The sequence below is a fragment of the Myxine glutinosa genome, chromosome 9, assembly GCF_964187855.1.
Source record: "Myxine glutinosa chromosome 9, kmMyxGlut1.1, whole genome shotgun sequence".
Taxonomy (NCBI): domain Eukaryota; kingdom Metazoa; phylum Chordata; class Myxini; order Myxiniformes; family Myxinidae; genus Myxine; species Myxine glutinosa.
The window spans coordinates 139,971,264-139,988,934 of record NC_136269.1 but is presented as its reverse complement, the minus strand read 5'-3'; the positions used below and the strand labels follow the sequence as shown (position 1 = coordinate 139,988,934).

At 43.8% G+C, this 17,671-nt stretch overlaps 1 protein-coding gene across 2 annotated transcripts in view; it reads right to left on the bottom strand.

Moving 5' to 3' along the window:
• SAMHD1 (SAM and HD domain containing deoxynucleoside triphosphate triphosphohydrolase 1) overlaps positions 1–17,671 on the bottom strand; it is a 112,333-nt gene that overhangs the window by 41,645 nt on the left and 53,017 nt on the right. For both annotated transcript variants that reach the window (XM_068127999.2, XM_068128000.2), the window contains exons 9-12: positions 17,302–17,410; positions 17,120–17,211; positions 12,194–12,309; positions 11,849–11,982 (exon numbers count right to left, since the gene is read on the bottom strand). In XM_068127999.2, the coding sequence (XP_067984100.2) occupies positions 11,849–11,982; positions 12,194–12,309; positions 17,120–17,211; positions 17,302–17,410 (451 nt within the window). The remainder of the gene's footprint in view (positions 1–11,848; positions 11,983–12,193; positions 12,310–17,119; positions 17,212–17,301; positions 17,411–17,671) is intronic.

Below are 17,671 nucleotides of genomic sequence, written 5' to 3'. Positions count from 1 at the left end.
ATTGAAATGCCCATTTTGCACTGGCCTTTTTAAGCCAATATCAAGACATTACGTGCAGCTCATTAAAATCATCCCGTACCCCTTGGCTAATAGTGAGGCGGCATAGCTAAACAATCGTTCATTTTTGTGATAGAAGCGCCAGATTTTCTACATTTATAGCTTAATATATGTTGAATGAATCTGGATATTGGGGCATTGCAGATTGGCATTCTGATGACAGTGGCAGCCATTTTCCAAAATGGCTGCCAGCGGTTACTGGAATATAACACTTTGGTCACCACCAAGCTGCTGTTACCATGTTTTCAGCACCACAAATATAATTTAAAGACAAGTTAAAGTGAAAACAAGTACAAAAAGTTTTAATTAAAACAAAAGCCGCGTCGATGTTACACAATGCCTAGATGCAGCTGTGCCTATAACGTCGATGTTATAGGCACAGGACATTCCTATTGATTCGATTACTTGATGTTATTTTTGTGCAAAGTGAAAATATATCTCGGCAATTTCCCGTGTGTGGCGACGAATTTTTAATATATCTCGGCATTTTCCCGTCTGTTATTTCAGGCGGTGTATGACTGACCATGCCGCGATTTAAAAAAAAAAATCTCGGCAATTTCCCGTGTGTGGCGACACGTGAACGAAGCTATGCTCCTCTCTCCACATTATTGTGACGACGTATAAATTAAATATTTCATCGTGACGATTGTCATCAAATGGACGAATTTTTAATATATCTCGGCATTTTCCCCGTCTGTTATTTCGGGCGGTGTATGACTGAGCATGCCGCGATTTAAACAAAATACATATATCTCGGCATTTTCCCCGTCTGTTATTTCGGGCGGTGTATGACTGACCATGCCGCGATTTAAAAAAAAAATATCTCAATGGACTTGAAGTTACAGGCCTTTGAGAATTCATTTCGTTCTATAAAGGGCAACTTTCATCGGATTTTCTTCCCGTTTTTTTTCAACCGAGTCTAAAACTATGTTGGCGACTGTGAAAAATGAAATGATATATCGAATTTGATTTGAAATAAAACTGTGTGAGAGAGGAAGACACCACGGGCCTACAAAACAGGCCTCAAAGCTATGCGAGTTAATAAAATGGTGGATATTTGTTTATATGAAGCCTCTCCCAGAATGGGTGGAGCTATGGTTCCCAGAATGGGTGGAGCTTTGAGGTTTTGTCTTCTCTGCAAGAAGCAGAAGAAGAAGAACAACAACAACAACAGCAGAGGGCACTCTATGACCAGCGTCTGCGACGCGGCTAAAAAATGTATTCCAATGTAGGACAATATTAAAAAATGTATTCCAATGTAGGACAATATTAAATTAAAGAAATCTAACAACATGGTGTGCTATAGTGGATTACACTGTAGCTGTATTACCAAAGGCCATTTAACAATGTTCAGTGAACATATTAACAATTACACTGTAACAGTTTGAACATACGATATCTAACAATGTTCAGTGAATGTACTGAAGCCATTAAAGGGGCATTTTGCAGATTTTCAACTAATTTTTTATAGTGTGAAAAACACCTGCAGTGTTTTCTGTGTCTCTGGGGTGCAGTTCCAAAATGTGTGGTTCTTCCGGACACCTGCGTGTCATTTGATGTTTTTTTGGGTCAGAGAATTTTAGGGTCAGCTCTCACATTCTCCTTCACAGAAGCAGAGGCCTGTGCACTGAAGAGCAGCCTTCTTACACTTGCAGCGCATTCTGCAACCACTCTTGCAGCCACAAGAGATCAGCTCGTAGCAGGATTTTGATGCTTGTGGTAATGTCGTCCAGTGGGGCTCATACAATCCTTCTGTCTTCACCCATCCCCAGTCAGTTGGTGATGGCAGCACAGGGTCTAGTAGCAGTGTCTTTCCCCAGATGTGACCACCCTGGTAAACTGCTCTCTTGACGTGCTCCACCAGAGCAGCTCGGGTAGGTGGTATTTTCTGCACTGAGTTTTTCGGTAGAAAGAGCTTCCTTCTTGCATCGTCCACCTTGGTGCAGGTGCTTGTTCTGTCAAAGAGAAGTATGACAAACCTCTCAATAATGTTCATTGCATCATCTGGGATCTCGTTTGGTCCACTTGCCAGCATCAGTAGTGCATCTGTCAATTCTGGAAGCGACTTCCATGTAGACCATGCTGCCTTCTTTCCATGTCCAGCAAAGCTGGATACGGTGTCACAGCCTGTCAAAGCATGAAACATTGGAAGGGCACATGACATCTCTGGTCCGAGACATGCAGCCATTTGGTGGGCTGCCAGGTAGCGAAAGCTCTTGCCTGTTCCAAATGCTAGCCAGAATTCACATCCAGATGGTAGTAGACTTATGGCAAACACAGCCAAGACCACAACATCAGTGTCAACAGTCCGAATCAGCACCTGTTGGTGGCCATGCTGTGCAGCATGTGATACGTGCAGTAGCATACGACTATCAGCCTCTTCATGGCTGCATGGGGCCAGGGTGTGGAGATCTTGAAGTAGCTGTGTGCTGAGCACACCCTGCCCATCAGTGAGGACAACTTCCTTGTCGTCTTCACAGAACACCTGAAGGAGGACCCTGGACAAGAAACTGAATAGTTCAGTTTTGTTGCTGTCAACCCGCAGAAAGTTCTGCCAGTTTCCTGGTATGGCAGCCTTCCCAACCACACGTCTCCGTACACCCTTTCCACGCTTGGCTCTTGCTGTGCCTTTCAGGGAGTCATCCTTGTAAGTATCCCAAACGAGGTCCACGCGTGACACACTGCGCAGATGAGAAGAGATGTATGGGATGAATATCTGCTGGGCATATTCATCAAATGTCTTGGCACCTGCTGGCCTCATCATCTGAATGATGGCAGCTCCATCAAGAACTACACAAGTAGCATCAGGGGCTTTAGTCTGAGCTGGAGACAGGTCCTCCAGGCATGTCAGAAGGTCACTCTTGGCCCCAAGTTGTAATCTTCCTCCATCGGAGAGCACTGGTGGCCATGCTTGGTTCTCATGCTGAAAGAAGTCTTCCAGGTTTCCATCTCTTGTTTGACAGCTAATGTAGAGTCGTGAGAACAGCTCGACATCACTTTTCATTGAGGTCAGCTGCTGCTTCTGCTTACTTGCCATCTTTTTTGTTGAGCCAACAAACAGTGTCAACCGGTTGTGGTGGATTGGGTCATCAATGGGCTTTGTTCTCTCCACAAGACATTATTTTGTGAATGCTTGAAACTGCTGTTGACCAATCTTCTGTGCCTTTTTAACAGTCTCCACTGCCGATGGTTCAGCAATGTCTTTGCTGTCAAGGACAAGCAGGTCTTTGCTCTCCTCTTCAAATGGATTGCCCAGTTCTTCCAATACATTGATGAGGGAGCAGACGTCTTTCTTAAATGCTTTCTGCACATTTGCTGTCTGGTAATGGTGGAGCACCTCATCTCCTCTTCCCATGAGCTGGTGTGCATCTTCAAAGTCCTCAATCACTGCGGCAACCTTAGGGCCAGCTACCATCCACCGCCGAAGGGCACTAGGGTTGTCTGTAAGACCTACTGCCCCTCCATCACTCTTGATGCAAGCATTATTTGCTCATGTGCTTGGTCGATAGGGATTGCTGAGAAGACCCTGTTGCTCTTCTGAATGGTGAAATTCCCAGCATTGAATTCTCTGGCAACATCTGGGTGTCTTGTTGGTAGTTCAGACATGTCATGGAGATGAACTGGGATCCAGCGGGCATAGTTCGTGTGGTCCAGAGCAAAGAACCAGGGGGCGAGTTCTGTCAGAGCATCGAGGTACATGCTGAAAGAGGACTGACGCAGGGATCGCACATAGACCAGTAAACACAGCTCCAATTCCATGACTGTTGCCCAGTACTGGAATTGAGGGCAGCTCTCGCCCCTCTTTCGGCACCATTCGTCAAAGCCCAAAGGATCGTCTTCTGTATCTGTGTCACGGTTACTGTAGGCCCGATGTTGCAAGATGTATAATGCAGCCACTGTGACTTGGTGGGCACGTCGGGTGCGAGTAACATGTGCTGCACGCAAGAAGGAGTCGGCAGTGCCTGCTGTTGTTATCTCCGCTTGTACCAGTGCTTCAACCCAGCCACTGCCTTTCAACCAATCACCCAGGGTCTTCAGAGCTGCCATGTCTATATGCAGGCCACCAAACATCACAACAATCTTGTCTTCCCCATACATCTCTGGCCACTTCCACTGGATCTGCTTGGCAATCGCATACAAGGGTTGATCAAATGCTAGTACCGGTGTCTGCTCAGCATTCAGATGTTGAACAGCCTTTCTGACTATGTCCATCACGTGTTTGATCATTGCCGTGGTGTGGGCACTCTCGTGGAACAGAGGGAGTAGGGCACTTGGGCATATGATTTCCTCCCCGGCAGGCTGGTGACTTGCATGGTATGCAGCCCAGGACATGTTGTCCACACTCTGATTCTCTTCATCTTCAGATGGAAGTGCTATAATGTTCCGCACATTTTCTAGCCAGCAGTACTCTTCCTTGATGCTCTGGTCAGAGTTCTCCCTGCTCAAAGATGCCACAGTGCTAGGTGGTACAGGTGCCTTTGTGGTGCTACCGACAACAGGTGGAACGTCTGTGTAGTAGCTTGGCAAATGGCCTACTGTCTTTTTGCCTGCAGAACCTCCAACAATCGCAATACTGCGGTCAACTCCTTCACCTGCAAAGGCAGGGAGTTGAAAGAGAGATACCTGTGCCATGGAAGGACTCCTTTGAGGTAGTTGAGCTAGGATTATGGTCAATATTATCAACCGCAGCAGTTGTGAAGACGCCACCACGCATCTTAGGAGGGCAGACCACCTGATCCTTGTGGTACTGCTGTATGACACTTTCTCCTAGCTGGGCTGACAGACAAAGCACACGGTCATATGTGATACTGACACCGAGATGTGAAAGCCGTTCCACAACTGCCCTCTTCCTGGTTTGGGCATGGACCATCAGGCCTATATACATTGGAACAGGTGTTTCCTGAGTGGCATTGTGTCTGACGTTGACAGATGTGAATCCTTCAAGCCGCCTGTGCTTGACGCTGTTAAACTTAAGCAGTTGTGCGATGGTTAAGGCTGCTGACTTTGCTGGATATGCACTCTGGTCTCTGATGCTTGGACCTTCAAGGACCATATTTACCAGTGCCAGGAGTAGCTTTGGCACAGAATCTCTTTGGCAGCCTTCATGGAATCCAGTGAAGGGTTTCAGCTCAAACATGTGGCGACGTACAATGTTTGCAGCACGGCCTAAGTACACAGCATCACTGTCACTGTCCCATTCACATGCCTTAGTCAGGGCTGCACCAATGTCATCAGAGAATGCAAAGAGACCATCCCGCCCCTGGGGCTGAGCTTGCAGGTCTGGGATCTGAGCCAAAAGTCTTTCCTTCAATCTTGTGGTGTTTACTTTAGATTCAAGCTTAATGCCAAGCTGCTCCATCCTTGACCTGTACAGATCAGCCAGATCAGCCAGCTTGAAAACTGGTGCAGTGCTGTCATCAAAACGTGATTCTTCAATGTACATGACAACTTCAGCAAAAGCGATTCCTGATAGCATTTTTTCATCGGTTCCCTGCTTTTCTTGAGTTTTGTGTTTTCTGACACGGTTGTAGAGGCCCACCAAGCACTTATTGTGATATTTGGATTCAAGCGCAATCATATCTCCTGCACTTAGTCGAGCCAGCAGTTCTGTGTCCTGTAAGAGCTCTGCACATGTCCGAACCTGCTTGTCCAGGTGGAACGTTGCTGCCTCATGAAGACCATCTGTGCCAGCTGGCTTGCAACAGAAAAAACAGAGTGCTTCCTTTGCTGGGTTCTCAGTGCAAGAACGTCCCCTTCTCTGTTTACTTGGGACTGCAATGGTGTCATCGTCACCTGTACTGCTAGACTTTTTCAGAGCTCTCTTCTCAGCCCGTTGAACTTCGTTCTTGTTGAAGGCCAGCCTGCATGATTGATGCCACTGAGTTTTGTTGTCAACAAGAGCAGCTTCAAGCCCATTTCCTTCATCTAGTATCTCTATCTGTATATCTCCGGGTAATTCATTCAGTTCATTCAGTCTCAGGAGACTTTCAGCTAAAGACGTGTATGCACTCCCAGCATCCTTCCTCTTCGTGAGTGTTGGATCAGTCAGCTTCTCTTTACGGTCTTCTTGGCAGATGACACACAGTGCCCAGTTTATCTTGTTTGCAGGCTGTGATTTAGAAGATGTCGAGGGTGTTGGACACCCTGTGTCTTTTAGCAGAAACCTTTTTGACATAGTCAATTAGTTGCCACCATCTTGATTATTATGTGATCTGCAATAATACAAGCACCACAGATTCAGAAATTGTCAGAAAGAACATTTTGTTTTTTAATCCTAATATAATAAGCACTAGAACAAGTAGTTCTTTCTATATTTTACTAGTACTAGGGCATGCCCGTACTATATATATATCTAAAAGTATATCCCCCCCCCCCCCCTCTATTTACATGCAATGGTTTGGTCCAAAGCTAACGGCTTGCGAGTACGGTGACAATCCCCCCCCTCTATTTACATGAAATGGTTTGGTCCAAAGCTAACGGCTAGCGGAGTTTGGTAAAGAAATCGCCATAGCGTGCACAAATGCGCAGGAAAGCGAAAGAATCGCAAATTAGTTTTAATTAGTTTTAAAACATAGTTTAACGCCAACATAGCGGCAACATAGTTTGCCAACGTGAAATAAATGAATACGCTCTCAAATGTGCCAAAAAAAAAAAAAAACGCTACCCGTACGCTCTACCCCGCCCGTACGCCCGTAAACAAAAAAAACAACGCTCTTCGCTTCCGCCCTTCGCTCTGACTGAATTGGGAGAAATAATGCGCATAAGAAATCGAGAAATTATTATTTTCTCCGGAAGAAATCGAATTACGTACCGTAATGGCGCACGCGCTGGGCTCAGCATCAGCTCGCTCTCACATCGGCCACGCCTACGCAATAACGCGTTCTGTGATTGGATGCCGGAAGTGCAGTCCTCACTGTCCGGAAGGTCGTATATCGCAGTTACGATGAATCGCAAATTAGTTTTTATTAGTTTTAAAACATAGTTTAACGGCAACATAGTTTGCAAACGTGAAATAAATGAATACGCTCTCAAATGTGCCATCCGAGGCAGAGTGTGTTCGCCACGTTCGGCACACGCGATAGCTCGCTGCTCTCTGATTGGTTGAATCGTTTTTTGGACATAGCTCGGTAAGTAATTGTCCGATTAATATGAAACCTTGAAAAGGCACATCCTCGGGTCCCCAGCAATATACCTGGCAAGTTTCAAGTATATCGGACCGGTAGTTGTCGAGAAACAGCGGTCACAGACATACAAACAAACAAACAAACGTACAAACAAACATACACACAGAGATTACTGGAATTATAGATAGATGATATTAATACTCTTTCTAGTTTCTAGTACCTCTACTACTACTACTACTACTACTACTACTACTACTACTACTACTACTACTACTACGCCAAATGTAGTTAACTTTAAAGCATGATTTAGCTAGCTAGCCTAGCTTGGCTTGGCTTACTTTAGCTAGCTAGAAAGTTATTGCAGTTATAATATAATAGTTATTGCAGTTCAAATAAAATGTTTAACATACCTTGATGGACAGTCGACTGCACTGGTTGTGGCATAACGCATGTGCTGGCTAGACTGCTAGCGGTGGGTGGGCGTGGCTGTGGAGGGTAGCTTCGCAGAAAATGTGTGTGAGTGACTGTGTGTGTGTCTAATTGTATTTTTCTTAATTTAATGTGTATTTAAATGTATTTATATATTTTTTTAATCGTTTATGAATCAAATGGCTGCTATGGCCACCAGGGGGCGGGGTTTCTGATGCCCCAATATCCATATTTGTTCTAAATATATTTGTCAACATCTGCCGAATTTGGTGCTTCTATCACAAAAATGAACGATTGTGGATATATATTGAGCTATGCCACCCCACTATAATCACTGACAGTCAAAATGGCTGTCCAACAGCTGTGCTATGAAGTGACCATTGAAGGTTCAAGTGACCATCCGTGACCGTTTTGTCTGACAGTGAGGACACTATTGTCCACAAATAAGTTCACACATTTACTACATGCATAGACAAGTAAAAATTTGAGAATTTTCGAACAGTGTCGGCATTTTGTGGTAAAAGTGATGAAACAAGTTTTTTTAGGATAATTCGAGGGTGCTGAATTCAAAAATGCTGTTTAACCGGTTCAATTTTGGAGTCTTAACCTTCAAATTGTAAAAAACAAAATGCCCGCCATTTTCAGCATATTTTTTGCCATAACTTGGATTTTAAGCAACATAAAAAAAACACCACCGTTTAGAGGCCATTTTTCCCCGCAAAGCGGGGGTTGGCCTTTTCGGGGACCGTGGTAGTTGTTGTTTTTCGGTCCCCTTTTTGAAGCAATGTTTTACGGCCGGATGCCCTTCCTGACGCCAACCCTTTTTGCCGCCTTTAACGACAAACAGGGAATTACCAGTGAACTGGTACTCAATTAGCCGACCTCGGAAGGATGACAGGCTGAGTCAACCCCCCTGGCATTAATTCGGCGATCGACCGAGATTCGAACCCAGGATCCTAGGATCCTAAGCCGGCACCCTAGCCGCTAGCCCAACACCAGGGATTTTAAGCAACATAGAAGGCTCAAAATAGTGACAATACCCATGTTTGTGATACTGAGGATTCCAAATTTACTGTTACCTAAGTTGTAACTAGTTTGGTTTCGCCGCCATGTTGAATTCCAAGATGGCCGCCATATTTTTGGTAATTTCTGGGGTGTATTTTTTTATGTACATCACTTTCACTGGTCAAATGCGCTTTTAATTTCTTTAGAACAAAAAAAAATGATATTAAATCATTTCTAAAGTGCATTTAAAAAAGGGGTAAAGTTCCAAAATGGCTGCCTTTTAGTAATTATACTTTATAAATACCGTATAGCTCAATATTGGCATTCTCAAATGTTTACCTGTCTATCTTAGTCTGTTCTGTTTCTGCATTCTAGTTGTCTGTTGTATGCACATGCACATCCTCCTGTGCATGTTAGCCCAGCTTTTCTGCAGCTGCAACGGCCATTTATACATCCTTTGGTACATCCGCATGTTACTATCTCGCGACACGCCTTAGGAATTGGAGATAGCGTCATCAACTTCGGCACCAAGTTCCCATCGATGTATGTCCATCCCATGTCTGTTACTTGGGGGAGTACTGGAGTAGCGATGGTTGCGCGCTTCCAAATAAAAGCCTGGTAATGTGCGCGCCTTATGTGTAGTCTCACTGCATCTGATGTTGGTGGCAGAGTCTCCTGTGGACAACCCTTAGAGAAGAGTATTACACGTGCCTTGTCGCATCTGTCCACATCATCGGGTACCTTGTAAAGACGGCATATGAACTTTTCTGCATCGTTGATTACTTCTTCAGTGATATCTTCTGTGCCTAGATCTGTCAACAATTGGCTGTGTGTTTGAAACACCTTCCAGGCTGTCTTTTTGCCGTGGCCAGCAAGCTGTGACACACTGTCACAACCAGTAATTGCATGGAATGGCAGCAATGCTTCCACTTGGCAAGGTGGCAGTTTCTGGTGGAGTTTGTGGATGGGAATGTATTTTGGCTTCTTAAGAGTTCCTGCCTTCATCCACAGCTGAGTGCATGGCATCTTTTCAAAATGAGCAGCTAACAAGACCAGCACGTCAGTGTCACACACTAAAACCACCACTGTTTCAGCATTTGTGTCGACGCAATGAAGAACAAGTCGTGTGTCCGCCTCCTCATGGTTGGCCTGTAGGGATGATGTGTCCATCTCTGGATCTGAAGATTTCACGTCTGTGATCTGTGCAAATCCTCCAGCCACTACAAGTGTTGTGGGTGCAATAGACACCGCATTTGTCATGAGCTGCTGAGAAAGAAACTCTGCTAGATTTGCCTTATTCTCTCCAAGTGAGAGAAAGTTGGTCCATTTGTCTGGTAGAGGAACGTTTTGGTTTTCTATTACCCGACGTATTGGTCGAGAGGCCCGGGTACGTTTCATTCTGGTTCCAGTCTTGATGGAATCCTGCTGGTATCGGTCAAAAGTTACGTCAACTCTCTCAAATTTTTTCCCCATGGCAAACACTGAATTCACAAACGCATCTGCATATTCACCAAATGTGGTTATTCCGCTGGGCGTTCCAAGAGCCATCACTAGTGCTTGACCATCAATTACTAAGCAAGTACTTCCAGTTAATGTCACTTGTTCTGGGGTTGAGACATCTTGAATCAACTCATTTGCCAGTCGAGATTTACCGCTACTGCCTGTATGTAGACTCCCATTCATGGCAGCAAGTGAAATTGACACAGGCATAAGCTCATGCTGCAGAATCAGGTCCAGGTTTATCACACGCCCTGCTTTGGAAGCCGTCACAAGTCGCTGTAGAATGTTTCTATCTGCCTTGATGGTCGTTTCTTTGCCTTTGCTTTCTTTGCAGTCTACAGCATACAGAGACGAGAAAGTCTGTGCTTTGTTCCTATGTAAAGCGGCATTGAAATTGATATGACATGCGCCATCAGGAGGCTGAAGAAGGCGCTGATCAACAAACTCATCCAGCTGCACCTGTCCAAGTTTTTAGTGTTTACAATCACAGGTATACAATACATGTATAATCAATATACATGTCAATAACCCAGATAACATACTGGCGGAGAGCTCTTCCATGAAAGGGTGGCTATGAATCACGCGATCGAATGGCCTCCACGGTTACCGGACCTGACCCCATGTGACCTTTTCCTCTGGGGTCACATGAAGGCGAAGGTGTATAACTCAACCACAAGACCACAATTCCTTCATTGTCTCATTTTACTCGCTTTTCAAAATAGTCCAAAGCACACTTTGCAAAAGACTCCAGGCGTACTATATTTCAATTTGTTTCTTTGTATTTAAATCCAACATTGTGGCCATCTTGATGATCAATATGGCGGCCATCTTGGAATTCAACATGGCGGCGAAACCAAACTAGTTACAACTTAGGTAACAGTAAATTTGGAATCCTCAGTATCACAAACATGGGTATTGCCACTATTTTGAGCCTTCTATAAAAAAAAAACCACCTTTAGAGGCCATTTTTCCCCGCAAAGTGGGGGTTGGCCTTTTTCGGGAAACGTGGTTGTTGTTGTTTTTCGGTCCCCTTTTTGAAGCAATGTTTTACGGCCGGATGCCCTTCCTGACGCCAACCCTTTTTGCCGCCTTTAACGACAAACAGGGAATTACCAGTGAACTGGTACTCAATTAGCCGACCTCGGAAGGATGACAGGCTGAGTCAACCCCGCTGGCGTTAATTCAGCAATCGACCGGGATTCGAACCCAGGATCCTTGGATCCTAAGCCGGCACCCTAGCCGCTAGCCCAACACCAGGATTTGTTGCCTTCTATGTTGCTTAAAATTCAAGTTATGGCAAAACATATGCTGAAAATGGCGGGCATTTTGTTTTTTACAATTTGAAGGTTAAGACTCCAAAATTGAACCGGTTAAACAGCATTTTAGAATTCAGCACCCTCGAATTATCCTAAAAAACTTGTTTAACCACTTTTAACACGAAATGCTTCCAACATTTTATATAAGCACAAATTCTCAAATTTTTACTTGTATAGCAGTGTTATTGTTGATATTTAAAGGTTTCAAAGGTGGTAAGTTTCTTTTGCGTTTCAATATATATATATATATATATATATATATATATATATATATATATATATATATATATATATATATATATATATATAGTATGTATATCATCCCAAAATTCGATTATTTTTCTTAAACATTCCTCGATAGACGGCGAGTTCATAACGTTAATTATAAGGGAGAAAGTGGTAAGTGACAATACCTACCTCCCCAAATGATGTTCCTAGATCTTCCTCTCCAATGCATCTGTAGATGCTTCTCTTTACAATCCTGTTCAAGATGTCCCGTGCAGGTTGAAGATTCTCTTCACTGGAGTGCAATATTTGATCATAGATGCGATCTGCACAGCAAGGGGTAAAACCTGAATGTAAGAATTGCTCACAGATGTGATCTGGCAAAAAGCACTTGGACAGAGGATAAAAAGCGAACTTTGAAATCAGTAACAACCTCAAAATTACACATCGAGATATTGGGAAAAACATTTGATTCTTTCATCTGACACAGAATCATAACCTTCATATGTCATGTTGAATACCCTGCATACAGCTCACCTGTGAGTTTGGTGTAGGCTTCCATGTCATCAATTGCGGTTGAGATGTTGAATGTCTTATCATCCTTCCCCGAAATTTTGATACATTTGTCTGCCTTTTTAAAGGCATCATTTACCCTATAGGGAAGAGACAAAATAATTCCAACTGCAGCCAGAAAGAATTTTTCTGCGGACTAGTCCAAGATGCTTCATTGTGTATTTTTCCCCTCATGTGTTACGAAATGTATCCAGTGTCCACTTTAAAGAGGACAGTGGAATAGCATAGGACTGAAGGGCAGAGCTTCAAGATGAAGTAAAAAAATAGGTAAAGGCCAAAGTGAGGCAGCGATCATTCAGAGAATGCTTCTTACATGCAATCATACATATATAGAACACACGCACACACGGACACAAAAAGCCTTGCCTCTTTCTTACTATTCAAGCCATAAAGGAAAAAGGAAATCCAGGAGAATATCATGGAGTTCATGAGCAGAATCATTGCTGGAGGATAGCATGAAGTTCAAAAGATGAATACTTGCTGGAGGATATCCTAGAGACCATAAGATGAATCCTTCCTGAAGGATGACCAAGACAGTCCAAAAGATTAATCCTTGTAAGAGGATATACAGTGCATTCAGAAAGTATTCAGACCCCTTCACTTTTTCACATTTTGTTATGTTGCAGCCTTATGCTGAAATCGTTTAAATTCATTTTTTCCCTCATCAATCTACACTCTCATTAATGCCACCGGGGAACATGCCGAGTTTTGCAGGTGGAAACAAATCGCGACTTGCCGCTGCGGCGTGTCGAGGCCTGGTGCGAATGTTTCGCACGCGCACGCCGGCCGGACCCATTCGCAGACCCTGGTGAGGCTCTCAGAAGCTGATCAGAGCTAAGTGCATTACAACACGACACATTAATTTATTTATTCATTTCTCTTCTCCCTCGTGTGTGTATACGTCTGGTGCGGGAGCGCTCCATTTTAGGACATTTATTTAACCGGCGCGTTTCCCTGGTATCAGCATCCGTGGTAATAAACCTGTTTATTTTTGTAAACTTTACAATCCGTTTTCGTTTGAGTTACTTTGCAGGGTTGAAGACTGCTCAGAGATCACGTAAGGTAAAATCCTCCAGCTTCTTCTTTCTTCTTCCCGCGCTTGTATAGTGAGTCCGCATTTGATCGTCGCCTCGACCTAACGCTCGATTGCTATCCGTGATTTCCCTGTCTTCACCGAGCTGGGGATCACATAACAAATGGTAGTCAGAAGTGGGATACTAACTTTTTGATAACTCGACAAATGTTGTCGAGAAGTGTTATTTGAACCCCCTGGAATAAATGTGTCAAGAGTGGAGGATTTGGAGCCAATTTTTTTGTAGGACCAAGGCGATAATTTTTTTTTTAGTCCATTGGAGTGGGGAAGGGCGCAAACAGCACGTCACTAAATTTAAACATCAACAGTACGTCGTTAAATTGAAATCTTGTCTAAGGTAAAAAATAAATACACGCATGGGAAAACGACTTCCTCTCGACGGATGGAGGAAGGGCGTGCTATGGAGGAACGGATAGAAGATGCTGGGGGGGATCACCGAGGGGGATCACACAACAATATACAGCAATACCCCCGTTTTACGCCATTTCGACCTACGTCAAATCCGACTTTACGCCACTCTTCTAGAGTAAATTTCAGTTCAGCGAACGTCATTATGTGCGACTTTACGTCACTCCTACATCATTATTGTGATTATTCCTTTACTGTGTCTGTGTTAGCCATGGGTCCTAAGAAGGATAGTGCTCGTGTTTCCAAGCGTAATGTGGTTACGATGGAAGATAAGTTAAATCTGATTAAAAGGTATGAAAAAGGTGAAAAAGTGTCGGTGATAGCGCATGTCTTAGGGCTGCCACGGTCGACGGTATCGACCATCATTCATGATAGGGAACGTATTCTCGCATACGTCACTGAAAAAGCGCCGTCGGCGAAGACTGCTGTCATGAATGTGAAGAGACGAGATGGAGAGACTCCTTTTGTTGTGGATCTAACGCCAGACACATGAACGCATACCAACGAGCCAGCTGCTGATACAGGAGAAGGCGAAGTCTTTGTACGCTTTGCACGCTTTAAATGGCATTTCAGCTTGCACAACGTCAAGATTCAGGGCGAAGCCGCAGCTGCCAACACCGTAGCCGCCGAGGAATTTCCTGCCACATTGAAGAAGATCATTGAGGACGAGGGATTCTTGCCCGAGCAGATCTTCAACGTCGACGAAACGGGCCTTTTTGGAAGAGGATGCCCGACAGATCCTTTATCTCAAACGAGGAGAAGACCATGCCAGGCTACAAAGTCACGAAGGAGCGGCTAATGCTAAGGCATTACGCCCGGTTTACGTCAAAAACCGAGTTACGTCACGGCTTATGGAACCAATTAATGACGTAGGCCGGGGTATTGCTGTGTGTGTGCGTGTGCGTGTGCGTGTGTATATATATATTTTCCTGGGAAAAATTCCAGGGGCATAGAAAAGGCCCCTTTATATGGTATGTGCCATGTGGCAAATGATAGAAAAGAAGGGACATTCTTCGTAAAAATGCCAGGGACATAAAAAGGTCCTTTATATGGTATTTGCCATGTGGCAAAGTATAGAAAAGAAGGGGCATTCCATAGCTTGAAGAAAATGCCAAAAAATAGAAAATAAGGGACATGCTGTGTCTCTTGTGCATACTGGACTACCTTGTGTTCTTAGGAGGAACTAAGTAATGCTCTAGAAAAGTTCATATCAGGGATGCCCTACATCTGGCAAATAAAATACATTTACTTCTGCATGTAGCTGTATGAATCAAATTGGTGCCCCTTCAAAGGAACTTTTCAGCATGCACACGAAATTTTTTGAATGTCCCTTATTTTCTATTGTTTGGCATTGTATACAACCAATGAACGCCCCTTCTTTTCTATACTTTGCCACATGGCACATACCATATAAAGGGGCCTTTTCTATGCCCCTGGCATTTTTCCCAATAATAATATTTATACTTCTGGTAGGTGTGCTCCCATGAAAATGGCATGATAAGCTGTTTAAACACATTAACAAGGCGTTTGTTCAAAGAGGAAAAATGCTTTGGGGAGATGGGTTATTATTCGTATTAATATTATTTTGTAATAACATTAATATTATGCTATTATCATTGGCGTTGTTATTAGAAACGGACTTCGAAAAACACCACGATAAAGCTATCTTAACACTGACATACACCTCCACACGCAACCCCATTGGTGGGAAAACCCCCCTTGGGGAGGGGGGGAAATGAAATCGCTACAACCTCCATCGTGTGACCCGTAGCCCTCCTGTCAAGTTTGGTTGAGATGAGAGAAGTAACGACTGAATGTGTCACGGTCAAAAATCGTCAGACAGACAGACGCCAAATTGGTATGTTAGTACGATTATGATATAACTGAATGTGTGGTGGCATTTTTAACAATGTGATAATACATTAAATCCTCCATCCAGTCTATTGAGTAAAGTTTGAATAGTGATGTTGCATTGATGGTTTGACCGACTGCCTGGACGCAACTGAGGTTGTGGATCTACTAGAACCATTTTTAGAGGCCATTTTTCCCCGCAGAGCAGGGGTTGGCCTTTTTTGGGCACCGTGGTCCCCTTTTTGAAGCAATGTTTTACGGCCGATTGCCTTCCTGCCACCAAACCAGTTAGTCGCCTCTTGCGACACACAGGGAATTACCAGTCAACTGGTACTCAATTTGCCGACCTCAGAAGGATGACAGGCTAAGGCAACCCCCCTGGTGTTAATTCAGTGATCGACCGAGATTCGAACCCAGGATTCTATGATCTCAAGCCGGCACCCTAACCGCTAAGCCAACACCAGGCTTGAGATCAAGGAGATCTACTGATGTAGGTAATCTGTTGATGTGGATCCATGATCAAGGCTGTGAATCCACCATTTGCAGAGGTCCTGGGCTGAAACGATCGAAACCTCGAGGAGGAAGGGCGCCCAGCTGATGATCCGTGCAGTCAACTAGTCAATTGCTTACAGGTTAAGGTTCTTACTTTATGTAAGGGAACTATGTTTTGAGGTTTACAATTTAAATAGAGTTGAATATGGGATGTTGTGAAGTTAACATCATTTGCAGAAATCCTTAAAATTACAATATATTTTAGAAACAACGGATATTGTACAATTAATGTGAAGTGTGAGTTTGTTTGTTTGTTTGTTTGTGTTTGTGTCGTTGATTGTTATCGCCATAATTTGGGTTTTAGCTCCAAGAGCTCTTTTCAGGGTCGTCACTGAGTCCCGTACAGCCTCCAACTGTAGTTTGATTGTGGTAATGTTCCCAGAGATGTTTTTTTAAAGATCTCGGTGAGGTTCATCTTTATCATACCTGATGCTTCAATTAATTATCACTGGTACAATTTTGAGATCTTCAGCTTTCAGGAGCTTTTCACTTCAGTGTGTGTGTGTGTGTGTGTGTGTGTGTGTGTGTGTGTGTGTGTGTGTGTGTGTGTGTGTGTGTGTGTGTGTGTGTGTGTTGTATTGTATTAACAGCATATGGTACAAACTCGACACCTCTTACCCAAGGATATTTCTCGTACTGTATCCATATATTTTCGTGATTCAGATTTGCATTTCGGAACACAATTATGGTTAACCATTTGAATTTGCCAATGTTTTGTCTACTTGCTTAAAATCATGTTAAATACGATTTTAATTCCAGATTTCGCACTAAATGTGCCCGGCGATGAGAACCAAATCAGTGCAAACACACACACACACACACACACACACACACACACACACACACACACACACACACACACACACACACACACACACACACACACACACACACACACACACACACACACACACACACACACACACACACATTCACAAACCAGACTTCTGCCAACCAGTGGGAATGTGAATGAATGAGAAACTCACATAAGCTCGATACCTTTGACCACCTTGTGCTGATAGGCCCTACGATGCAGGCTGTGGCGCAAGTAGAACATGTCATAGATGTTTGCTGCCTCCTGCAAAGAGAAGAAAAAAATGATTCAGTCTTTTTAGCTGGCAATGCTCTCGCCATTAGGCAGAGAACAAAGTGACAAGAACGTCCTCACCTTATCACGGAAGACTATTTGTTTATCATCACCCACTTTGCACACTCGTACAAAATGGAGGATGCGCTTGTAGTCAAAGTTGTTTTTGAATCCAAGGTAGTGACAATCCCTGAGAAACAGAAAGCAATCGACATGCATCCTGGTACTTTCAATTACAGATGATGCAGTAATTCAAGAAACTGTCGAAAGATTTTAAGGAGTAGATACAAATGTCTGCAAGATGTTAATCTTTTTTTTATTGCCAACCTTGCTTCAATTTTAACCAGATTCAGTCGTGTGATGGTAAGGGTGTCCGTTCCGAGTCTGGGAGGTCAGCAGTTCAAACCAAAGACTTTTAAAATCGGTCCGCGCTGCTTTCTTGCTTGACGTT